The sequence below is a fragment of the Falco rusticolus genome, chromosome 12 (assembly GCF_015220075.1).
Source record: "Falco rusticolus isolate bFalRus1 chromosome 12, bFalRus1.pri, whole genome shotgun sequence".
NCBI lineage: Eukaryota > Metazoa > Chordata > Aves > Falconiformes > Falconidae > Falco > Falco rusticolus.
In genome coordinates this window covers 21,610,754-21,637,594 of record NC_051198.1, presented here as the reverse complement: position 1 = coordinate 21,637,594, position 26,841 = coordinate 21,610,754, and the positions used below count along the sequence as shown (strand labels likewise).

General features: G+C 40.3%; 1 protein-coding gene across 1 annotated transcript in view; it reads left to right on the top strand.

Annotated features, from left to right (window-relative positions):
* Positions 1-26,841, top strand: part of KCNH1 (potassium voltage-gated channel subfamily H member 1) — a 187,412-nt gene that overhangs the window by 103,440 nt on the left and 57,131 nt on the right. The window contains exon 10 of the mRNA XM_037405730.1: positions 4,175-4,371. Coding sequence (XP_037261627.1) covers positions 4,175-4,371 — 197 coding nt within the window. The remainder of the gene's footprint in view (positions 1-4,174; positions 4,372-26,841) is intronic.

The following is a 26,841-nucleotide window of genomic DNA, read 5'->3' as shown; positions in this document are numbered from 1 at the left end:
AGACCTTCAGCATGTGAGTCCATAGCCTTATCTTCTCACACAGCAGCTATCACACCAAAACTGCACCATGACTCTCAGACACCCAGAACCCAAAAGTGAACTAAGTAGGGCATCAGTCAAAATATTCCACAGAGTCATAGTTTTTCAGAGTAAGGTGGAATATCTCCTGTCTGAGGGCTCTTCGTGTTTGTAGGAACAGAAGACTAAGGGTTGTTCTGGTAGGCACATCTAGGCAATACAGCTGTGATGTGTGAGCGTGGTTCTTTTCTTGTATAGAATCAGCAAAACACTTGGCTAAGTTGCAATAATCAGATCTTCATTACTGGTGCTGCTTTCTGGAGACAGACTAGATGTGGCTTGACCTGTTGTCTGACTCAGGCTGAATTTGCAACAGTAACAGAAATCCTCTTATTTAGAAGATGAATAGCAAATTTGATGTGGAGAAAAAATTAGTAAAGAATAAATATGGAAACAGAAGGTGCTGGTTTATAAAATAATTCTTCAGTGTTTAAATATATCAGGGTTTGGGGACTTGTTATTATAATTAAAACTAACAAGCAAACATAAAAACCAGAAAACTATTTGGCTTTCCAGTGTATACTGAGCTGATGGTGGAAGAGGTCCTCAGCCCCCAAATCCAGCAGGGAATATGAATGATTGATGGTAAAAGCTTAGATCATCCACTTTAAGTGTGAATGACAGATAGTGTTCCTGGCAAATGTCTGGAATTCAGCAAGCTGGGAATGAGAAATGCAAAGTACTGACAAACAAATGGCCATCTGCATTTCTCTAGCTTTTTAAATCATTCTTCAGAGGTGAGGTGAAATATATAAGGCCTGGAGTTACATGTAAAAGAGGCTTTTAATTCAGGTTCTCTAATGCAGCCATTAGACTTTGCCAACTACCTTCTGACACACTTAAAAGTCTCAGTTTACTCTTCTTGCTTTTCAGTTACAGATGTTTTTGATACAACACCTACTTAATCTGCTCTCCATCCCCCCGTCCCGTCCCCCCCCCCCTTTTTTTTCCTTTTTCCTGAGCGATGGACCTTACTTTATGGAGAACGTACAAACGAAGGGAGATGGTATGCAGTTCCGTATTCTGTGTAAGAGGACAGCCGTTCTAATCCAGTGTAGATACTCCTGGGTGGAATTTTAATTCCTGATTGCTGTAAAGATTTCCTACTGCTCCTTTCCCCCCCCCCCTATTTTTCTTTGAATGTCAAACACAAGTTTTTTTAGAATCTGACAGTCTAGATTGTTACTTTTGGTATGCATCATTTAGAAAATGCACTTGACGAACAAAGCAGTGGGATGCTTGCACGTGTGCCTTTCTTTGCAAATCAGACTGTAATGTAGCATTGATTTTTTGACTAAGTCACTGGCTGTTAACTCGATTGACTTCAAGGAAATTGTTAATGATAGCAAACAGTACAACTTGTTTTTTAGCCTGATCTGTTTCTTAAAAATTGAGGCTTCTGTGATCTGACTTGGTGGGTCATGCGTTGCTTTTGTCCTTCATGTGGCTCTTGCCACCAAAGGGAAGTGGCTCCTTGTGGTGGCAGGAAACTGCAGGAGGGGGAATTTTTCAGGAGTTAGAAATAGCAAGGGGACACTGAGGTTGCTGTTGCTGCCACAGGTGAAGGACACAGTTGTGTCTTTCTAGGTTGTGTGAAAAGCAGAATTAAATTTTAAAAAGAGTAAGATGTAACTGACTTCTGCTGTATGTCATTTCATATTTAGGCAAAGCAGCACCACGCTGTTTGTACTTGCATTGTACTAATTGTTCTTCATGTTACTGTGGGGCAGTAAAATAATTATTGTCATTTTAAGGTAGGGAAATTTGTCTGGACATGTTAAGAAATACGCTTAGAAACAAGCTACAATTCCTCTCGCTTATGCTTGGACTACCAGCTCTAACTGTTGCTCATCAGTGATGGCACATTTCAATGCTTGATAGATTCCAGAGCGTTAATTAAAACAGTTGTTTAGCTAATTGCCTGGAAGATTGCGAGCAAAAGCATATTTATTCCAAAGGCAAACAATCCATTTTTACCCAGTGAAGCATATCAGTTTTTATGGTGCATAAAAATTGTTTCACTCAATTTTTGAATATATATTGTGTTTGTCTAAAAGCCTTTGGAGATGATGGTCTATTTTAAGTGCATGGAAACTTTTTTCTTAGGCCATTTTTAATGTATCTACTGAAAAAGCGTATGTTTAAATAATTGAAAATGTAAAAAGTCATTGCCATTAAAATGAAAAGTTGCTTACTGCACTGGGCTATTGGACTGCCACCGTGCTTACTGATATGCAGCCTTTACAGTATTTCTGGTTGTCGGCACTGTCGTATGTAAAGAGACTAGAGGTGGAAGAAAGGGTATCATTATGGTGCCTTTGCCTAACTTTGTGGGGAAAAAAATGTGCTTACGGAACAGTTGGTTTCAGTGTATGTATGTATTTAAAATGGAAATATAGTCTATGCTCCTTCAAAGTGTTCAGGGTCTAAACTGGTCACTGGCAGGTGGACTGCACAGGGCTTTTGTGGAAGACTGGGAGCACATCGGTGTCGACTACAGCTTAGTGCACTGCAGCGTAGTTTACCAGCAGGATGATAGCTTCTCCTCAAAGACAAAATGCTTATCTAATGGGCGAGATTACATAATGGTGGAAGCACAGCTCAAGGGCTGAGATGGGAGTTCTGGCTTTAGTTTAGAAGTTTTATTGATCTCTACTTGTGATAGTTCTCTTGATTTCATATAGACTTTCATACATGACTATTTATTTAGGGAATGAAATCTAAAAGGACCTAGGTGAAGTCAATAAACTAATGTATATGTTGATTAATGCTTTGGCTTTAAGAATTGCTATGGGCAAAGTATCACTTATAAGTCTAGGGACCATCTGGTCCATCCCTACCACAACTTGATAGACATGGTGAATCTATTTCGTTGTTTGTCTGAAAATTGATGTGCGGTGGTGATATAACACAACAGACGTAGGTTAAGAGGAAAATACCATTTAAAACAAGAACAGTGAAGTTTGTTTTTTTTTTTTTATCAAGGTAACAACTGAATATTATTATCTTGTTAGCATTATATGTTGGAAAACGTGAGGAAAAAAGAAAAAGACCGTTACTGTAAAGAAGATAGTAACTTTCTCCTAAACACTCCCTTTTGTGTCCAGCTGGAGCTGGGGTATAACCAGTGAAATTCAGACTGGGGGCTGCTCCTCAGGCAGATTTATAATACTTGCCCTGCGTTGTAGTGTCCAGACTGTTGCAGATGCCCTCGGTGCAGTATTCCTCAGCAGGGATTTCACTGGCTGCCCCAAGCTCAGAGACAGGCACATGGGAAGGTTGTAAGGAAATGGCCATGTTTTCTTTCTTCCAGGGTTTAACAGCTAAATATTCTTACCTTGTCAATATTATCTTGCTGATAACTAACCTGTACTCTTCTTGTTTTGGATTACATTGTAACCCTAAACCTCTGCTGTATTATATGTGAGCGTACATGCACAACTACAGAAAGATTTCTGTTGAGACTCTTACCAGCTGAAAAGCATTAGAGCCACCAGAGTTGTGAGATCTGCTCTTTTATACTGTTGTAAAGACAGACTTTTCTGGTGATGATCTAGTGAACTACAGCAAACTTACTTTAATACTGATGTATAATAGCATTTTGTTACAGCCTGTAACTGTACTGATGTATTATACAAGATGGCTTTATTGACACAATAGTGGGTAATTGTTAGCTAGATTAAGAAAACTCAACAACATAGATGTAAGAGACAAATCAATCCTTTGCGTGCCAGTTAAAAGAAGAAAAGGAAAAAGCAGTTCCTGTTAATTAATCTCTTTGAAAGGGAACAGAAGAGAACACGAACCAAGAATAAACTTCTTTTCTTGATTTTTAGCGGAAAACCTTTACTGATACTTGAAGGGGACTTGTCACATGAAACACTTTTTGATTGCAGTTTATTCTGATGCAGTTTTACTGGGCTGTTGTAATTAACGAAAGGATAGTGGAGAAGGTTATCAATGAAATATTTTGAAGGTTTTTTTTTTCCAGACAGAACTTTTTTCTGACCACATAAAATAGACGATATGTATGTTCTTTTATATTTTTGGTGGAAATAGTACTGTTATTGAAAGCAGTGCTGCTGTTTTTCTCTAGGCAAAGGAGACGTTTTTGGTGATGTGTTCTGGAAGGAGTCTACCCTTGCCCAGTCCTGTGCTAACGTGAGGGCTTTGACTTACTGTGATCTTCATGTGATTAAGAGAGACGCCCTGCAGAAAGTGCTGGAGTTCTATACAGCCTTTTCACACTCCTTCTCCAGAAATCTCATTTTGACTTACAACTTGAGAAAAAGGGTAAGTAGCTTTGATTTTAACATACACCTTACAAATGAACACTTTTAAAGACTGTCTGTATGAAAAAAATGGATTGCTTGAATTCTGGAATTCTTCATAGCCTTTCGTATAAGAAGGTTTCTTAGAGCTTGTTAAGGGATGCTGCTAGCATGTAGACTCTAAACGCCATATTTATTCCAGTGCTAGTTTTATAGGGAGCTGGACTCTGTATTTGTGAAAGTATTTTACATTTCTATGAAGTGAACATATTCCATCATATTTGCAAACAGTCATGCATTTGTGATAAACAGTGTTCACCACTTTCTGCAACTGTGGTTTGTAAAGGAGCTAAAGAGAAGTTAGGAGTATTGCCTGAAGTTACAGGGAAAGTAGAAGGAAAGGTATGAAATCTTAACAGATAGAACAAGAGTCAAAAAGAGTCAATAACAGTAATCACAATGGAAAAGTAATATGAACATGATTGATTCTATCATGAGTTATTTATTTTAGTATCAATGACATTTTGGAATTGCTTTGCTTATCTATAATGTTTCCATTTTCTTTATCCTTGGGGTTTTTGGCTCTTAATTTCTTCCTGCATGCCAGTCCATTATTCTGTCCAATGCAAATATTCATAACCTAATATTCCACTTTAAATTCTCTGTGTAATTGTCAGTGCACCACCTCTGTAGAAATTTATTAAAACTATGGTAGGTATAATTCAGTTGTTATGTTTTTGTGATGTAATGTGGAAGACAATAATAATAATAATACATTGGAGCACCTATACTTGCTTTAAAATATTATGATATAAAGATAGTTGAGATTGGCTGAAGAAATATGTTTGATAGGGGATTTTTTTCTGTTCCTAATGTTCTACCATGGTAACTTCTAGGTGCCAAGTCAGTCATAGATAATTACACCTGAAAAAATAAAAAAAATTTCATCTTTGAAGTCTGTTTTGTTAGACTTCAAGCCTAGAGTATATGTATGTTTTTTTAATTATTTTTTGTACCCAGAGTTGGCATGCTGAAATTAAGATAGTGTGGTGGTGATTTCTATCTGCATATGTCATCAATATCAAAGAATTCAGCTTTTCAGTATTCTGCAAAGAAGAATGTGCTGTCCACACTTTGGTCAAATAAATCAAAGCTCTGGTAGGATATTGATGTAATTAAAAACCAAGAAGCAGATTTATGCTTGAGGATTTCCTCATAGGATATTTTTTTCAAATGATAGTGAGTTCCTGCAGAAGATTGACAGATGTCCTGTTAAAAACTAAGTTTAAAACCCAGCTACTTACCTGGTGTTAATTAATGTAAGAAGTAAAAGAAATGAAATAATTTGGTATTGAGATCACTTAAAGCATCAGTATCACTGACTGGCATATTTTAAAATAAAACTGTGGGCAATGTGGTAAGATGTTCTAAGAATATATAACTACTATTTTTTTTTAACATCAGTAGAAATAACAAACTTTGAGGCATATAAGGACCAACTCTCTTAAAGCTCACAGTAACACTAGCAGGATTGCATAATTTTGGATCTGCTCTGAGCCAAAAGTCCCAACTTCAGAATCAAATGCCTACTCCAGAAGTGACACTCTTTCCCTCCATGTTCATTGGCATAGCTTTTCCCAGCCCAGGTTACAAAACTCTTTTTAACCAGAGTGTTGTAATTTGTAGGCTGTCAATTTTCTGCACTAAACGTTCCTAATAAAAAGGTACATTTTATGATAGCAATTTCCATGCAGTTATTCAAATAATTGGACTTTAATTGAGTTGCAGTCAGGAGAAAAGTGGCATTAATTGGTAATGGAAGTGAGAGTTTGATGGTTCTAGGTTAACAGACTGTAATTTTATTTATTTTATTGAAAAAAGGATGATTGCAATCAGAATGCAAATGTTAAATAATGTAAATAATATATATGCTTTTGGAAGTGCATAGAAGGTACGATACTTTTAGATTTGAGGTAATGCACATTAAAAGGCAACTTTTCAGAGTTTGGAATTTAATCTGGTTTATATCACTGTGAAACTTTTATAGAAATAGCTCCCCAGCCTGTCGCTTCTAACACTTCTCCTGGTCTATTTCTGCAAATGGAATTTTGTAGAATTCAGATGAACCAGTACCTTCTGTGAGTTATGTTTGTGATGTATTGCATATCCTTTGGAATATAAATACCAGAATTACACTTTTCATTTCAATAAACAGTTTCATCTCTGGCTCCAAAAGTGTTCAACTAGTTGGGGCATAGATACTGTATATACATCCCAAATATATTCGTACAGATTCAAAATACATGAAGAAGCAGCTTTGGGGATTTTTTTGCCTGAAGGATCTCATGGGTGTATTTTTAGACTTGGTTATTCCTCTGAGGTCTCCCCAGCTCCGGGGTGTGTATGCCTTCCCTCAGCCCTTGTACTCTCATTGCATAGTGCAAGGTGCTTTCTAGCCAAGTTTGCTCGCCTGAAGTGAGCTTTAGCATTGGTCCACTCTTTTGCCACGTTCACCTGTTCCTTGGCTGCTGGGTCTCCTCCGGTGATCCTTTCCCTCATGGAGATTGGACTCCCTGTCCCAGCCCTTTGGTGCCAGTGAGCGGTGCTGACTTTACAGGTGTCCCTCAGACTTACTGGGGTCTGGATCCATTTGCTAACGACTGTGACAGAAATAACCAGGCAGGCAGGTGTGTTGTAAGTTACCAAAACCAATTGGCCTTGACCTTAGCTAACCCTAGAGCTGGCTTTAGGCCAAGTAAAAAGCATCTTCCCTTCATTCCTTTTCTGCTTTTCCTACCGGTCTTGGATGTGCTTTGAGCTGAGCTGGGAGGGCAGGGCGCTTCTGTCTGTGTGTCCCCTTTATGCCCACCCTAGAACAGGGCTGCGGTTATGAAATGCTACTGCCTGTGATGTCTGAGGGCTTTGTGGCTGAGGGAGATGCTTCCAGTGCTCTGCCCCTGGCATGCCGTGGCTGTCTGTACCTGTGCTGTGAAAACAGTTCCCTTTCACTCACTTGCTCGACAAGCACCAGTGAAATATCCTCTTTCCTAAAATTCTTGGCTCAACTGTCAGGTGACTCCCCAAGCAGTTTCCTCAAGTGACTGAAATCCCTCCTGAAGGAGGCATTAGCTGTCTAGTTAACTCTGGCTGGAGCACAGACTTAGAAAACTTTTTATTTTTCCTAAAGGGGAAGGGAAAGGAGAGCTTTAATTAATTCTTTCTGATGCCAGTCATTGAAATTCTCATCTAACTGCAAGCAGGGGGAGAATCAGCTGCTGCATCTCTCTCTCCAACATCTTAAGAAACTACAACTGCAGTCTGTGGCTGCAGGTGGCTGTATGTCAGACTCAAGGGCTTTGCAGCTGAAAGGAAGCTGACAGAGCATTTCTCAGAACACTTCCTGCTCTAACAATGGTTGTGAAATTAAAGCAGGTTAACTTGATGTTTATCTGCATTTTGGGGATCTCAGAGAGGAACCAGAGTGTAGACACCATGGGTATGTGCGATGGTCAAGTGACAAACTCACCCGTATGGAGGGTCTGCTAGATGAAAGGAAATATCACAGGTTTGGAGGGCAGCAGGATTCACAGGCTGGATGGAGGTCTGGTTTTCCCCAACGAATATTGAAACACTTCTGGGTTTCCAGCCTGGACTTCATAGCTGTGAGTTAGGAGAAGCATAAGAAGAGAGAAGCTCGGATGGTAGCTACTTGTCCATTGGCTTTTGCTTGTGATGAGGTGTAAGTTTGCTGGCACCTTCTTTAAGAATGTGAAAAGCCTTTGGCAGCACTTGCAAACATTCTGTTTTTGGCAGCTGCTCCTTTCCATGTGTATGAGCTTTGTGACCAATATTAACTTACACTGGGTTGTACCACAGTGTATTTGCTCAGTTCATTCTGCTGCAGCCGTAAATGATGTTATAGCTCAAATGATCGCACACGCTGCATAAAAGAGAGAATTCTTATACATAATTTATTAAGCTGAGATTTCTCTAGTAAGCCATTTTAGCCTGGATAGAGATTAAATGACTAATTTTGAATGCTTTGGAGTATCATGACAGAAAACACAAATAGCTTTTCCAGAAGCTGAGAATTGTGTCCTGGAATAAAAGAAGGAATGCAGTAGGATGCATTTTGTAAGATTTTGGAAGACTGAAAGAAATGGCAAAGAACATGCTGCATTTTTACAAAGCAAGCATGATTTAGTGATTTAAAGCCAAAGCTTCTAGCCAGAACATATTTCTTGAGAGAGCAGTGACTGCAGCAGAGTAGTCTGTCTCCCTGCTGGTGTAAGATTACTTGCTTTTGTACATGTAGTGGTGTGCTTATTCTATGCCATTCCAACTGTGCTAGTGGACAGGGCTCCCACCAACTCTTTCTAAAAGCAATTTTAAAATATAATTGTGCTTTTCTTTTCAGCATTAGCTTCACCTTTCTTCTTTCTGTGCTGTAAGCTCTAACGAGAGAGAGAACCTCTTTCAGATCAAACATTTCAGCTAGGAGTGTCAAGCCTCGATTTTAAATCTCGAGGGGCTTGGCAGCAGGTTGTTTTCAGAGAGGCAATCCATGGCCTTGTATTCTGCCTTTCCACATGACAAGCTTTTCAGTTCTTTTTCATGATATAGGTTCAAAACAGTATCCCAAAATTCTTTCTGATATGGAAGGCTGAATTGCTGGAAGATTTTAGCAAAGCTTTCTTAAAACGAGAAGAGGGAAGGGTTTTAATTTTAGAATATTAGCCCATTTGATAATGGATTTCAGAACAGGCTGTCAGTTTGACCATTCTTTCAGATGTGTTTGTACTCACCAAAACAAACCCACAAGTCCTGTGGGAAGAGGGGTTTGATGCTTGGCTGGCATGCATCTTACAGCACAGCAAACCCAGGACACTGGACATGACTGAGATGTCTGGATGGGTCTGTGGCTTGGGAGTTATGACATATTAGCTGGCCAGGAGGCAAAGCTGTAATTTAAAAAAAAAACCTTTCAAAAGCAAATGAACACTTAAGTAGTCTGTTCTTTCCCATGCTGCCTTTTAAAAGCAGTTGTTGAGGTAGTGGAATGTTGTTATATTCCCTGTTTCTCCATGCCAATGTAAGCAAAATATACTTTATTCTGTTTCTTCATTGGTAAATTTAATATCGCATTTTTGCATCATCTCTCTGGCCTTGGACAGCTTACTTAAATTTTATCTGTCTCTAACAGATAACTGTGTATGTAGCTCACAGATTTTTGTGCAAATCATCTTTATGCACTGGACTGAAAATGCTCTGAGGTATCTGCGTGTTGTTAGGTTTGCGTGTCTGCTATGGACAGTTTAAGTGATGTGGCTGTCAATGAGTTGAAACCCCATGCTCCGTGGTGAGTGTGCCTTTGGATTTCTTCCATTTGTCCTGCAGCTTGTTGGACCCTTCAGGTAAAGCCTTAATACCCAGACTGGGAGAGGATTTGACCAACTGCAAGCATTTAACATACGTATTTCTACGGTGACTGTAAATGTTCAGCCCAGAGCAACTCAATTACCTTTCAGAGACATCATCTTAAAGTTTAGTTTCCAAAACTTTTAAATTTTAAAGTTATTTCTGTTCTATTTAGATCTATATGGCCTCGAGCCTTAGTTACACAGAGGAAGATCTGACTACAGGCAAATAGTTTACATAGTGGGGATATATATGTGCAATACAAGACATAATTAACAAAGAGGTTCTAAGACAATGTAGTGGGTTGACCTTGGCCCACCAAGCTCCTCTATCACTCCCCCTTCTCAACAAATCAGTGGGAGAAAAATAAGATGAAAAGCTTGTGGGTCAACATAAGGACAAGGTGATCACTCACTCACCAATTACCATCATGGGGAAAATGAACTTGACTTAGGGAAATTAATTTAATTTATTACCAATTAGAGTAGGATAATGACCAATAAGAACAAATCTAAAAAACACCTTCTCCCCACCCTTCCCTTCTTCCTAGGCTAAAATTCTCTCCCAACTCTTCTACCTCCTCCCCCTGAGCAGTGTAGGGAGTTGGGGAATGGGGGTTGCAGTCAGTTCCTATTGCTTGGCCTACGCTACTCCTTCCTCTTCATACTCTCCCCATGCTCCACCATGGTGTTCCTCTCACAGGAAACAATCCTTCACAAACTTCCTCAATGTCAGTTCCTCCGACAGGCAGCAGTTCTTCACTAACTGCTCCAGCATGGGTCCTTTCCACAGGGTGCAGTCCTTCAGCAACAGACTGCTCCAGCATGGGTCCCCTGCAGGGCCACAGGCCTTGCCAGAAGATGTGCTTCTGCATGGACACCCCTCAGAGGGGTGTAGGTTGGACATGTGCTCCACCATGGGCCTCCATGAGCTGCAGGGGGACAGCCTGCCTCACCATGGGCTGCCTGGGGAATCTCTGCTCCAGTGCCTGGAGCACCTCCTGCCCTCCATCCTGCACTGACCTGGGGGGCTGCGAAGTTGTTGTTCTCACATATTCTTACTTCTCTTGGCTGCTGTTGTGCAGTGCTTTTACCCTTTCGTAAATATTTTATCGCAGGGTGCCACTAACATCGCTCATTGGCTCAGCGTTGGCCAGCAGTGGGTCCATCTTGAAGCCAACTAGAAGTGGCTCTGTCCAACATAGGGACAGCTTCTGGTGCCTTCTCACAGAACGCCCCCCCCCCCCCCCCCCCCCCCCCCCCCCACTACCAAATCCTTGCCACATATACCCAATACAGACAACAGACCTGTTCTGTTGCTCATATTAGGTACATGATACATTTTCATGTAAATTTTAACTGTAATTTAGACTAATATATGTGGGTAAGTAGTGAAATGCTTCTTTAAAGTGCTCTTAAATGACTAATCCCTTCCAAACTGATCTGATTAATTCATCGCTTGTTTGCAATGCCTTCTCCTGCTGTGAATAATGAGCAACTTTTCGTACATTTAAATGCTATAGTATAATGTCTATACAATTGTTATAAAGAAATAACTTAGTATACCATGCAGAACAGGAAGTGTATTTCCCCAAAGGAATATTAAGTTGTTGAAATTCTGGTAGGTCATTCACTAGTAAATCCCATTAAAAGTAACCTAGTGATCAACAGGTATGAATAACCGTCAATAAAATAAATTGATGGGAGAGCTAGTAAGGGCGAATTTTGAATTACAATTCCTCTTAAAATGGAAGAATATGATTCTTTTATGAAGCTGATACTAAAACCATAACTGCCTTGAAGTATTTTCAGTAAGAGAGTATTTCCTGTTATGTGCCATTGTAGATTTACAGGTTTTCCCACACTGGTCACTAGATACTTAATGATCATTTGCGTTCTGATTACTGAATTAGAAATTAAATTTGTACAGACTGTATTTGTAAAATCAGAATTCTATCTGTTTCACAATGTGCTTTCTAAGTATGGAAAACTATGTCAATGAAAGACATTCCAATTATTTGTCAGTACTTGGAAAAAAGATGTGATAAAAACAAGTTCTGGTTGTCCTGAAATTGCAGTTAAGCACTTCATTCATTAATCCAGAAACAGGATTGATATTTTGTTTGTTTTTCACACTTTGAGTAGATCCACTTGAATTTTTTTTGAAAGATTTTTTTTTCTCAGTGACCCATAAAATACTCTGCCTTAAATATAAAAGAAAAAAATTCTGACTTTTTCAAAATCTGTAGAGTGTTCATAAAGTCTTTCCATAAATGGTAAAGCTATTCTGATCAGATGAAAAATACAGTTAACAAGGTTGATGGTGAATTAAAATAAAATTTGGTTTCAGAGCATTTTAATCCTTTTAAAAAAAAGGCACATTTGGCTTTTATGAAGCTATTTTCAGATGAGTAATAGAAAGTTAACATTAAAAAAGGGTTTTCTCTCTGGCACAACCACCCACACCAGCTTGTTTATCCCAACAGAAGAAAATGCATTACTTTGATTTCTTACCCTTCTCCACCCACGTAGACTAAAGCATAGAAATAATTTTAATATAGATAAAAGTTACTTAGCGTGGCTGAGTATTCCTCAGAATAGCTCTCCTCAGGCTTTTTAAAATAGAAAATGAATTTCCTAGGAACTGGGGATATTCTAAATGTTGGCCCACCACCAGGGACGGAAGATGATAATCCAAAAGACTAACTGTTCTTACACAGTCTGGGAATCTGGTCTTCATTGTGAAAACCATGAAATGCTCACTACTATTTTTACAGTAGGAAGGAACAGTCCTTAGTTTAAACTGAGATTTTTCTTACTATTCTGTTGACTTAGATAAATAGAAGTGTAATACAGATACACCAGGGAGGCTGAAGAGCAGCCTGTCTGTACAGTGTGTTATTCTCATTTGCAGTATGTGCATGGCACACTACTGCCTGCTCACAGTTAAATGTGCTGAGGTGCCTTAGTCCACTTTTGGATCATTCTGGCAAAGAGGAAGGGGACATCCCATGGGAATTCAGAGTTCCTACCCTTTCTCCAAAGCTTGAAGTCTACCTTCTACTGCTTACCATGAGTGAGAGGCCAGAGTTTCAAAATCTCTCTGTATTTCTAACCTAAAAAATAAAATAAAATAAAATTAATTTCTTATTGGTGCCTGTCATATATGTGTGTGTACATGTGTACATATATGTATAATTATTGGCCTGTTGCTGTCTCTCAAGTAATCCAAATATTATACACTTTTTCTAATATATGAATGCTGTTGCCCAGGCTTTTTTGCCTGTATGTTCCATGTTCTATCGTGTATTTTAACTGCACTGGTTATGTCAATGCCTTGGTAACCTCTGGGCCCTGGTGACTGTATTTTCTGATATACCCTGGTTCTCCATACACTGTGGAGCATTATTGACCAAGCAAAAGACAGGACAATGCCCTAATACCCTTCTGTATTATTTTTTTTCAACTCTAAGAATGGTGTCTGGTGTCTGTGGTCTGGGAAACAGCTGACTCTAGGACAAACTCTTACTAAAAGGGTGTAATTTTTTGGCATAACACCTTTGATCTGGTCTTCTCTAAGGTCACTAAAAGCCAGACTCATGGGACTGCAAATCCAAACACTCAACTTGTTCAAGGCACTCCATGAAGGAGAGAGAACGTAGATAGCTGTGCAATATGAAAGCTGAGTTACAATGGCAAACCTACATCCTTGAGCAATCAAACTTCATAATCCAAGTGATCAGATTGATTCTTTCTTTGGCTCTCCAAAGAAAGCTGAAGAAACTGCCCCCTATAACAAAAAGGAATAAAATTCTGGAAGTTACTGCTAATGTTGTGTAGGGACTTTGTGAACCCTGCTCCAGATGAAGCCCTACCTACAGGTCCTCTGTTTTCTTGCGTAAATGTTGAGACCTTTATTGTAACTGTGAGCTCTTGGACAGCAAGACAAAAGACATCCTTTTCCTCTTTGTGTACCTGAGTCGGGTCTCCACAGCTCCTGCAAGGACTCTATTTTATGCACCATGATGGGCATAAAACAAGTAGCTCACCTTAAATGTGACAAATGCTGTTAAGATTTTGTGTGAAACAAAGCAGTTTCCCAGCTTGATTATGAGCACTTGGAGGTGCCCACAGTATTTGTGTCAAGCTATCCTACACGTTTAGGCAACTGATGCTTTTCCTGTGTCCATCCTTGAGGACCAGCCTTCTAGATGCCTTTGAACAAGTATCTTGCTGGAGGGATACAGCCAGGAATGTACCACATTCCTTAGTCTCAAGCCTGCTGCAAAAGAGCCACACAGGTAACACGGTGTCTGATGTCAACCTGCTTTACAGGCTGCTGCCCATTCCAGCGTGACACTGAAGTGTTTGACTGCTGAACATGAAGTGGAATAACTACTAGGTGTGGCCTTGTGAAAGTTTTGAGCTTTGAAATCCAGTAAGCTTCACCATCATGGGAATGAATCAATTGCAAACAAAACTTGATAGGGCACCTTGCCAATGACCTGCTATGATTGTAGGTACTGACTATTATTGCCACAGCTAAAGTCAAGTGGTAAAGAGGGTGTTGTGCTGGGCTGTGGCTGAATGTAAGAACTTAATGAAATGCTTTGAGACTAGGATCATAAATCAGCCCCTCTTTATTTGGTGTTATTTTTGCAGCAGGCAACTGGTTTTTTCCTCAAACTGTGTATGATTCCTTCCTCAAAAGGAAGTGCATTATCATGTCAAACACCTGTTTGGATTCAGATTTTCAAACAGAAATGTGATACTTGATACTGACATAAAATATTAAAGTCCTATGCAAATGAATGTACTAAGTATTTGTAGAGTAATTTTTCTAAATTAGCCAACTGCAGAGGGGACTCTACATTCAGCTCCACTTGAAAACGCTGTCACTATTCTCCCTCTTGCTATCACTTTTTTTTGGTTCCCGTTCATTTTCTTTCTAACTATTAAATTCCAAAACAGGGTGTGAACTTCCACACACTGCATTCAGTGATATGTCCCTTAACTGAAGCAGGAGCATACAGTGGTAGGCTACTCTGAATATACTTAGTGTCTTAAAATGCTGACCATATAGGACTCTGAGTAGGAGTAGTGCTCTCCACAACCAACTGTGCAGCTAGACATGAAGTGATCTTAATTAACCACAGGTCCAAATCCATTGTCTCTCTGCAGCTATGAGACTGCATAATCTTTTCACCAGATTTTTATCAGGAGTTAAGTCTGCTAAATCCATTTTTAATTAGTACAGCATTATGAATGTGAAAAACTGACACCCAATTGAAGTAATATTTGAGACTTGAACACTATGTGCTTTTGTAACCATATATTTAAATGTTTCTTCTTTTTGTCACCATCTTCTGGGGTCTTTTCCAAATACAGAAAGGGAAACTCTCAAGACACGCCTTGTTCAAAGTCTTTGTGACTTTGGTAAACTGCATCTACACCAGGTCCCCAGCATGTGTCCTCAGGAACCATATGGCCAGCCCAATCTTGCCTTGCAATTCACCTGAAGGTACCATGCCTTCATCTTAATATTCCAGAGGATGTGCTTCCACTTTCCTGATAAACTTCACGCTTGGTCATTTATCACATATGCTCTGTAATAAATATACCACACAACAAAATTATTTTGTGATTCGTTTACACAGCCGACATCAGAGAATCCAGGAGAATTTCTGCCAAAATAATTTTGTAACTTACTGGATGATTTACTTGGTAAACTGCCATAAGCATTGTCTTTGTGTGAAAATGCAGAATTATGTTCCCCTTTTGGAAATCTTTTTGCCTTTATTCTTAAAAAAACCCATACCCTAAACCCAAACAAAAGCCCAATAAAAAATCTCAGGATGTTACTCTTTTCAGAGAACTAACAGTATAACCAGGTTGATAAGAATAGATAAATTTATCTCCAGTCTTCAAGGCCTGTTTTTTGTAAAAAATTTGAATAAATCCTGTAAACTAGCATTCTTTGCACTGCTGCAGAAGGGAGGCATATTACAGTCTTCCTCTAAGTAAGGGGATGGGCAATTTATTAATTGTTTCCTAAGGTTTCACTATTAATTCACAGTAACAGGGAAGAAGTTATTTATGGCCAGTTATTATGTGGATTAATGAAAACAAAATTGCTGTTGTCTTCATCACGTACTTGATCAGATGGTTTAGGCTAGATATGAAATATGAGGATGCTGTAACCTTTGCTCATGTTAAGATACAAAGCAATAGCAGGGGAAGAAAATAGTGTTGGCTCTAACAAATGGGTATTGACTTAGCTATTAGAACTTTGGTGTAGTCCAAAAGCATATTATTAACCTTTGATTTCCCTTGCCTGCATTTTTCAAATTGCTTAAGCAGCAAGTCTTGTAGGAGTAAAAGTTGTATGGGTAGTTCAGCAGGTTACATGCTTTCAGTGATTATCCTGTACCCTTCCTGGAAAAGGAGATTCACATTTGGCTCAACAACAAATTCATTGGAGTAACTGGAAGAAGCAATAATGAAAAGCTTTTATTTAGGGTGTCATTTGGGATCAGTTCTATCCTTTAACATAAAAGCATTATGATGTTCTTTGTCAGTAATGTTCAAAACTGTAATTTCCTTTTGACAATCAAAATCGTTCATAAATCACCTTCATCATTCATACCCAAACCATTCTGTAACACAGATGCAGCCATGAAAGGAGTTTGGAAAACCTGTGGCTTCTGATTTGTAATATATTTCAGAAATTTATGACAGTTTATTTAAATTAATTAGTGCTCTCTTATTTTTATGATATCTATTTGTTATCATATTTGTTAATGCTACAAAGGCATAACTTCAAAAATACTTAGGGGTGTTCCTTATTGTGCTCTCTGAAAATCTGTCATTAAATATTGCAAATTGCTTGGTTCGCTGCATTTTCCAATCAGTAAGATTTTCCAAACTCCATCGTTGCCACCACGGAGCTGTTCAGAAAGGCATACTTTGTAGAATTATAAGACCCCTACGAGATTATCTTTAATAATATTGTCATTTTCTTACATGTTGGAATTTCCTTACAGAACATTTAAGGTATATGAAGGCAACACTTCATGAAAAGATCTCATGTGGGGTTTTATTTCTTTAATTTTTTATAAGATATTGAATAATTTCTTGTCTTATGTGAAGGGAAACTCAAATGTAGAGGTTTAAGTGACTTCCTGGATTGCAGTGTCTCGCAGTGATGATGAGGAACAGGATTTTCTAGCTATATGCTCTACACAGTGTGGAAGATCTTTGAAGTTCTGCAGCATGTAGCGTAGCATGTTGAATTATGCCATGTGTAGTGGAAGAGCAGACTCTAATTTTGTGCTGCAGTCTTGTAAAGGACCTTTGTGTCTGCTCTCTGTCTGAAAGACAAGCTACCCTATGAATAATAAATATTTAATAGTACATACAAAGTGTGCTAAAGGAAGCAACGGAGTGAGCAAAAACAAGGATAAGGTTGCCAAGACAGACTAGAAAAATGGTACTTGGAACACAAGCTTATCCCTCTTCCTCTGATGAATATTGCATGCACAAAGAGAGCCTCTCAGCAGATAAGCAAGTTAAATAGAGAAAGAGGCAGGAGAGGAGTGGAGCATCTGGTATCTCTCCATGGAAATGGGTGGAAATAACTGGATGAATGGAGCAGCTGGTGGTGCGTGGTCCACAAGGCTATAGGACTGCAGGAAGTGATTGGGGAAAGAGGCAGCTTATTCTTTTTTAGTTTTTTCCTAGACCAGGTGGACACAGTAACAACAATAAAGAGCAACCTCAAACTGTCTTATTCACCAGCTTTTCCCCTAGCTGGCCACTAAGGAACAAGCACGCTTCTGATTACACTGTTTGACAGCCTATCTGCCACCCCTCCTGGCCAACAGAAGTTGCAATACAGGAATGTGTACGCTCTCATGGTTCCCAAGGAATACTGTTAAAGCAGTCAACAGAAGGAGATGAAGAAGTCAGGAGCACCTTCTAGTGACATTACCGCACCTGAGGTGCTTTCTCAGCTGTCTGGGTGACCTAGTGTCCGAGGCTGCTTTAGTACCCAATTCTAACCCTATCAGCTTTCTAGTGCCTTCTAGAAAGTCTGATGTGAGACCACAGTGGCGCAGGCATCATGTCTCACTACTACCTTAAAGTGTCCTAGAACCAGAGGTACCCAGCATGCTTCTTCAAAAGCTGTGTGGCATGAATGTGGAGCCCACCTCTGCCGCTGGGCAGGTCATGCTGCTGGGCCTGTCATGCTGCTGGGCCTGTGCCATGGTGATCATCAAAAGCCATCTTATTCAGTATATATCACCAGGTATCAGGTGCATGGTTGGTCCTGTTGCTCCTGCTCCTCCCATGTGAACATGAGTGACAAAGCTGCTTTAAGGACCAGAAGAGATATAACACTTGCATCCTGCAGCCCTCCCACCTTAGAGTAACAACATGTGATCCAGCTGGAGGCTGCTGCTCCCCGGTGACTAGATGAATGCCAAATGTGGAAGTTTGTCAGACTACCCAGACTCACGTAGCAACCGCGTGTGTGCTTGGGATGTGCTGGGCCAGTCTCAGCACTCTGTGCTGCCTGCCTCTGCCTGAGCATACCACCAGGTCACGTTTTCCCTTCAGATTTACTCTGCCTCTGTGTTTTGCTCTGTTCTGCCCACTAGCAGGTGAACCCCATACCTTCTGAGTAGCCTTTGAAGGTGACCTGGGCCAGCTGTATCTGTTCAAACAATTAGTATGTCTCATGTTCTGTGAACTGTGTCACGTTGCTGAGTTGTGAGAGCACCGTCTCAGGAGCCACTGCTGGAGTTGAGAGCCTGAGGAAGCGGGGAGAAGGGACGTTCTGCCCTGTGTCAGCAAACAGGTCTGCTGGGACAAGCACCTAGAGGTTGGTGGTGTTTGGCTTTTCAGGTGTGGCCCCAGATGGACCTAGGAGGAGGCAGAGGAGGAAGGCTGACCTTTCTGAGATCTCGATATCTCTTGGTTCTGATTTCTGTCTTCATTCCCCTCACCTTGCCTGAAGAGATGCTGGCAGGTAGCAGAGCTAAGCAGGGCCCCTGTGTTATGTGGTACGCATTCTTTTATGGGAGCGTGCATGGCATGGACAAACAGTGTAGTAGTAAAGACTAAATTGGCTTAGCTGCAAGAGATGGTGGTATCTATTGCAGTAGGTGCCCCCCGGCATGCACTGAAGACCAGCTAGAACCTGCTGGAGACACCAGGCTGGGCAGCAGCAAAGAAGACAACATTTGTGTGCCAACCTGAGGCCATCTTGCGTACACAGTATTCAGGGCTGTTCTGAAAAGGCAGGGTGACACTGAATATTGTTAATTTTACTGTAGGAGTGTCAGCGTTAATTGATCTGGAAGAAAAGCTTTTTAAAAAGGATTACTGTTCTTCTGGGGTATTGGAGGTTTCCAGCACAAACTGTTCAAAGCGTAAACCATTGCTTTGAAATCCAGCGCAGTTCAGTGCAGGGTATTTTGTGGTTCATGGAGCTGTACAACAAACAAACAAATAGGAATACCTCTCATGGCTGGGAGCCTCTTAAAATGGATCTGACATCAGTGGAGAATGCTTCTATTGAACTTCCTGATCCTTCTTTAACCAGAGGTTTCTAGTCCCTTTATTTTTGTACATACTTAATGAGTTCTTTGCACGGTCAATAAGGCAAGAGTGAGCAGATTGAAGTTGCATGGGAAGAAGTCTTTTAATACAAAGCTAAACAAATTACCTTTAAGATGGGTGTAGTGTAAAGGTAGCTCACGTTAGCTGTTATTTGGCTATTGCTGGGTCAGTGGCTTTTCCGTTCTCACATGCTTATTTTAGGGTGTTCTAATCATCATTGCATTAGAAAGCTTCCCATTTTAGTTTTTCTTTAGGACATAGATATTGCAACTTATACTTAATGCAGAAAGAGAGTGAACAAGAAAAGATTCCAGAAATACTTTCTTTAATAGCATACTATTAATTGGTAAAGATTGTTTTGCAAAACAAATATTCTTTGTTTACTATTAAAAAGCTTCAATTGCCTTTAGACATCCTAAGTGATTTAGAGAAACAGACAAATGATTTAATTTTGATTTTGTTTTATACTCCAGTGAAGCAAACAACAGATTTGGAACAAGCTGCTTGCTAGACCTTGGAAATTAAACTGCTCTTTTTATTGGGCACTGGTAAAGCGTCTCTGCCTTTCCTGATGGCAGACAAGCGTGAAATACATTGACTCATGCTTGTTAGGGTTCCATCAAGCTCCTTTTTATTTCCTTGATTATGATTCTAGTGCTGCCACCCAGGCAGGAGCTCCCACTTTGATTTCCCTTGAAACCTGTGCTTTCCAGAGAACATCTCCCCCTTACAACCTGGTGTTGAGTTACATTGTGGGAGCCTGAGTTACAAGGCTATGACTTGTCTCCAGAAAGGTAATTAATGCAGAGCAGTGAAGCTTTCTCTTACCTCTTTTAAGGGGGGATCTGCGTGCATGCAGCATTAGGTGAGATTGGAGCAGGGGCTTTGAAAGATAATAGTCTAGTTTTAACTTATAAATGTAACTGTTTCAAGAAGGGCATTGTTGAAATCAGTGTTTTGATGACTGAATGTGATACTTGAAGCACTCTTGTTCATGTCATTCTTGGTCCTTAGTAAGTTTTCTCAGATCTTGAAGCCAGTAGTCAGCAGCTTTTCACAGAAGCCTGGGAGCTTCAGGTGAGTGAACCACTAACCTAAGTGCCTTGAGTAATCATGAGTGCTTCTTATCTGGCTTGCTTAACACACTCTAAGATAAGACATTTAAAGGCAGACTCCTTGATTGCATGACACTTTTTAGGCTCTAAAAGTGCTATTAATAACCTGTTTTCACCTAATTAGTTTTAGATCTTATACCACTAAAATAACAATAATATATTTACTTCTTTTTTTAAAAAAACTTTAGTTCTATTTGGGTTTATGCTTACGCAGGCTCTCATTCTGCGTTTATCACCATGTTTTCCCAGTGTCTTCCGGTGAGGCATAAAGCAAAAGCACTAACAGTGGAACATTTGCCATATGTAGTTTATTCTTTCTCATCTCTTTTCCTTGGAGAAGTAAATGAATGTTCAGTATACGGGTTTATTTTGGTAGGGTTTCTTAGTTCGTCTGTGTTAAATAAGGTGGAGTCTATGCACTGAGATCAGTAAATGGTAATAGCTTCTTAAAAGCAAGGTGAAGTAGAGTTCCATCTAATACTATACATAATTACATTTTCTTTATACAATGTATCTTGTGGGCAGTACAGTTATTTTCCCCACCAGTGAAGGGCTAAAAGGTTGTTCACTGGGATTACTTCCGTCTTTTAAAAGGCAAATTATGTTTCTTCTCTTAAGTGTTTCTAGAGTTACAAATATGACTGTGTGAAGATCAGCAGACAACACTGTGACAATCCAATGAGTTTTCTTGTTTTAAGAAAAGTATACAGTAAAAGAATATTCCAATTTTAGTGTTTCAGAGGACATGTTATTTCATATTTCTCTTGGTTTCATGAAATTTGAGTGGAATCCCAAACTCGGCTACATCTAACCTGTGTTCTTATTAATGCTACTTAAAGGTGTATTTTCTGGCGTGTGAAGATTAATTGTTGGATGGTCTCTTCAGTTGTTGATGAGAAAAGAAAAATGTTACTTGTTCCAAAGTTGCGGTTTTTGAAGATCCAGTTGTCACAGTTGCTGTATCTTGGTAATGAACTGAGCACTGCCTAAATCTGTGGGGCTTCTTAACTGATATGCTTATAACTTCCCTCTTTTTAGCTCCGATTCACATCTCGGATGTTATATTGTGTAACCTGCCAGCCAAATGCCTGCTATGAAAAATGTTGTAGCTGCAGGGATTATTGTTAAGTATGTCTAATAATTTTCATATTTTAGTGATTTATTTTTGGATGATTATGCAAGCCCACTACTTAGTAGGACTAGTCAGGAAGGGGTAGAGCAGGACTGGATGCTGATAAATAAAAACCATTTGGTGTGCTCAGCCAAGTGGTGTGGGTCCCCTGGGCACAGGTGGTCTGTTTAAAGCTGTTTTGCTTGGTAGCAAGTTGCCATGGTCTCCCCCAACACACAAAGCCATTTCCTCCCACTTAAATCTCTGGGCAGTAGGGACAGGAGGGCTTTCAGCAGCTGCTGTTCAGCTACTGGCAGGACTCTTCCGCTATCAGGTAGACATAACCCTAAACATAAAACACATGTATTTATGTTTGTGCATGTAGTAGGGAAAGATTTAAGTGCAATTCAAAACAGTGTCAATACATGCTGGAAACTGCATAGTAAATCACCATATGTTCCAGAGGAAATGCCAAACAAAGTCATGATCACTTTATATGTGCACAGCTGACTGGCAAGCATAAAGGCAGACTCATCATGGGGGATACCATCATATGCTTTTCTTCTTCTTTGCTATATTGGAGCATGATTAGAGCCCATCTGCTTCCCTTAGTGCTGGGGAAGGGTAGGAAAACATTCAGCCCAAAGTTTTGCTGCTGGAGCATATGCACCAGGAAAAAGGAGGCTAAACCCAAGGAGCTCTCTCAGATGTGTTTGTTTTCCATTTCTTTTGAAGTACAGAATTTTAAAAAATGTTTTGAAATTCGCTTCCTTCTGCAACCCGTGCGGCTCTGGCTTTACGTTCATATTGTGACAGCCTGGTGTTTGCTAGCTGCGGTTTGCAGACCAGGCATGTCTGGGAACAAACCTCAGCCCTGCATGTTGGTTAGGCTGGCTAATACAATTGGGGAGGGGGCAGTAAGCATCTCTCTTCTTTTTGCCTGTGCCAGAACGGAGTATTTAATGTCTCACTAAAGCTCTAAGTGCAGATGTAAGAGTGGTGGTGTTTGCTGATATGTTTGGCAATCTGTTTGGTTTGCATTTTTTCCAAACCTTTTAAGAATACTTGAAATATCTGATGGAAAGTCATAGAAAAGACTAATGACGACTCTTCTTATCTTTTTTTTTTGTTTGTTTGTTTTAATTAAACCTGATTTATTTTAACTACCATAATTTAGCTTTCTTCAAACTAGATACCTATGTGGGTTGAAATTGCTGTACAAACATACCGTTGACTGCTGTGACACCTACTGGTCGAGCTGAGTTAAACAAGGGAAAGCCTGTGCGCACTTACTCTTCCTAATGATTAATTCCAGGTAATGAGTTTGGCTCTTTGGGGCAAAAACAACAGGGATGGTGTCTTGTACAACAACTGACACATCTTCCGGTACTTTGTGCATTAAGAAGTTTAGATAATCACTTTTCTTTTTGCTTTTAACTCCTGTCCTTTACATTCCTAGTAGCTCTTTAATCTTCACCTTCTTTGTTTCATCTGTCTTATCTTTATTCAAGTTTCTTTTTTATCATCCCTGAACAGTATTGGGAACTGCAAGTAAATCACTTTGAAGTCTTCTCTGAATTGCCTTCCTCCCCTAGAACAGTTCTTCTTCATTATCGGTGATCATTTCTTCAGTGCTGGAGACCTATTACCATTCTTATTGCTCTGTTAGGCAGTCCACTTTTCTGGGAAAGGTAAGGAGCCATTGATGCAACTCCTTCCATGATATCTCATATCTAAGGAAGTTTTGTGAATATTGAGAAAAATGGAGCATTTCTGTATATATAGAAATGCAGATGTTAGTAATTCACAATAAAACCCCCAGCTTTGCATCTCCATTGAACAATGAAGAATGGATAACATTTCATAACTGTAGGAAAATTTTCTGTATGCTTTTTCAGAGGGTTAGTTTTTCTGCAAGTAGTGCTGCAGTCTTCTAAAAATGCATTCTCCTGGGTGTGATTCTCGAATAGACCATTAATCCAAAAAGTTACACAGAGGGGGATCTCAGGTTATTCATCCTTTGAGGGACTTCCTTTGAAAGACAATTTATATTCTAGAAGTGTGAGTAGCTTCAGCTAACTTAAAATTGCATGAGGTGATTTGACCTGATCTGGTAGTCCTCTGTGGCTGAGAGGAAGGAATTCATGCCTTTTCCTCTTCCCTGTTTCTGGCTGCGTACTTCTGTCACTTATTTTCTGACAACAAACCCTGACACTGTTCAGACCCCATCTGCAGGCCCATTCAGTTCACTGACCTGGCAAAGAGGGAGAGGACGGGTCATGGGAATTCCAGTCTGATGAGCACCATTAGGTATCAGCAAGGGACAAGAGGTGGCTGGGAAGCAGGGATGAGAAAGAAGCTGGAGTGGAAAGCAGGTTAGTAAGGTCTTCCACTCTTTGTCAGCAATGAGCTGATAGGTTCAACTGTTGCATGTAATTTTCCCTAGAAAAAAAAGGTTTGCCACTTCTTGTGCCTTTTTCCCCTCCCTGGTTTGCCAGCTCTGTGGCATCTTGCAGTGAGCTGTGGGTCATGCTGCCATTCCTCTGACCCCTTCATTGTCTCTGAGTCTGGGCAGGTTCTTGCATTACGTTTTCAGTCTAAGGTCAACCCCCTGTCTAGGGCATCTGGCAGCATGACCAACATGCCCTCTCTCTCTATTCTCGCTTTTCACTATATATTTACAGTGGGGGTTTTTGCACATGTGGCATTACTTTGTTAGAAGAGGCCATGGAAAGAGCTACTAGCTTTAGACTGAAGGTTGAAATGTTTGTGAGGGTACTTTTTCTGTTGGTATTTCTGACTCTTGAGAGACCTTCGTGTCTGGCACAACTAGGCTTTGCCTTTATAGTACAGAGTGATTCCGTACCAATGGATGGAAAATTTGAGAAGGATTTTCCCCTAGAACTGAAATGGTTTTAACATATCACTGGAAATTATGGAGCTGAGGAGAAAATGGGAAACTGAGCAAGATTTTACATTCTTTGGGAATTCAGTGAAAAGTTTAGGTTGTATGTACTATTGTCACAAAAGATTATGGTACTAAGGATTCATATTGGTGGTCTACAGTAATTAGAAATTATGCATGGTGTATCGGTCTGCAGTCTAATTAAGAATGAATTGAGATGAGTAAATAAGCTCAGCATCAGAGTGGAAGGGTTAGCATTTCTATCAGACAGCTAAAATGGTCAAATTGTTGCTCATGGTACAGGCTACTCCTGAGGAGATGAATTGACTTTGCCAAGCCAACCAGAATAAGCTCATTTTGTTTTTCAACTTGAAGAGATCTGTCTCAGAACACAAAATATGCCAGTGATGGCTATTTACTTGTCTGACACTACTCCGACTCCAGACTTCATTTTAAAACGTTGATTTTGCACAGTGATGAGTCTTACTGCAAGCTGCTGAAAAGTTCCTGCTTACGTGTACCCTCACTGAGGGCTGGAGGCAGTGGCTGTGATGAGGATATTTCATTATTTTAATTCAGTAACAGTAAAATGTTCTTAGTACTTTGAAACCCTCAGACTTGCCTACTGCTGCCTACAAGGAGCAGTCAACATGTCAAAGATACCTGTTTTGCTTCAGACCAGTAAAGAAGAGGATGCGTGATTCTTGTAGTGACAGGGAATTAAATTCTGTCAGAAGGGTTGGAAGTTACAAAAGAGTTCAGTACCTTGTAGGATTTCCTAAGCCTGTCAGAGTCCAGTCATCCATGAAAGTCGCTTAAACTTATTAGCAATTTTACTCTACATCTTTCTTATTTTTGATCCTTTGACATTAAAAAACTTGCTCAAGTTCACATAGGAAATCTGTGGCAGACTAGGGAGCTAAACCCAGATGGCCAGATTCCCAGTCCAGGTACTTAGGTGCTTTCTGGGGTGGCTTCTCTGTAAGCTAGATCCTGAAAAAGAGCCTATCAGTCAAGCGGTACTTCCAGCAAGCCATAATACTTTTTAGATTATAAACCTGCAAAGTAAACCTGCATTTTGTAGCCATTTTTGCACAGTATTAGTGTGTCTTTTAGTGACACATCACTAAAAACTGTCATTTGAAATCTTGAATTATAGAAATCTCTGAGTCTTATTTTAACCACGATCCTGGGCTTAGCTAGAGAACCCTAGAGATGACTGACCTTGACTTAATTATACGCATCCACAGTGCTTAATTTGTGGTGATGTCATTTATGTGGTGGTGAGGGACTGCAATTTAATTTCACTGTTGCCTTCTGCTGTTGTGGCAGTTTGACTTTGGCCTTGAGATGCAGTGGGGCACTGTGTCCTTTAGAGGTTTCTCCATGGGCTGGCTGGAACTAGAGTCTCCTGCCAGGTTTGGGTACAGCTCAGACAGTGAGCCAGAGCTCCGTCACCCTAAAGGAGCTCCAATAACACAGTTCTGCTGTCTTCAGTGCAGCTGCTATATTAAAATACTTTCTCTTTTGAATTCTCGCTGTGAGATCGAAAATTAATTACCTAGAGGAGGGGTGTCCAATCTGTGAACCTCCAAGTACAGCTTGGTTGTACCCAGCTGTGGTACTTCGTTTCCCAAGGGACCCTCAGGACCAGAGCAGGCGCTGGCTGGGTTTTCCCATAGTGAGCTCCTACTCACCGTCTTTCTCTGGGGTGTGAAAGTAGCTACAGCCTCATCTGTGATGACAGGCTCAGATACAACATACAGGAGTGTGCTAGCATCCCTCATACCTTGGTGACTCTGCGCTCAGTTCACTTGTTCACTGAATCACAGACTGAATGGGGGTGGAAGGGACCTCTGGAGGTTATCTTTTAAACCTCCCCGTGCTCAAACGGGGTCACTTACAGCAGGTTGCTCAGGACCTTTTCATTAACCCTTAGTGACAATGACAGCTGGGAGCCCACAGTGAGTTCCCAAGTCATGCCGAAGAAGGGAGCAATTGGGAACAGACTGCATAGGAGTTCCTTGCTGGCTGCAGCTCATTGCAGCTTCCCACTTTCTTGGGACTCTGACAGGACCCCATGTCATGTGTAGCCCTCTCTGCCCTGAGAACAAGTTGTGAGACCCAGGCTGCTGGTAGGATGGGGCTGCTCAGCAGGTATGCCACCTGCTCACAGTGTGAGGAGGTAGGCAGCTTTTCCTTCTCACACCAAGTCTCCTTCATGGCATTGTCTCTGCAGAGCTACAATGAAGAGTTTGTCAGCATGCCTGCTAAATGTTTGCAATCGGTAAATGGTAGTTAGGCTTGCATGCGCCCCACG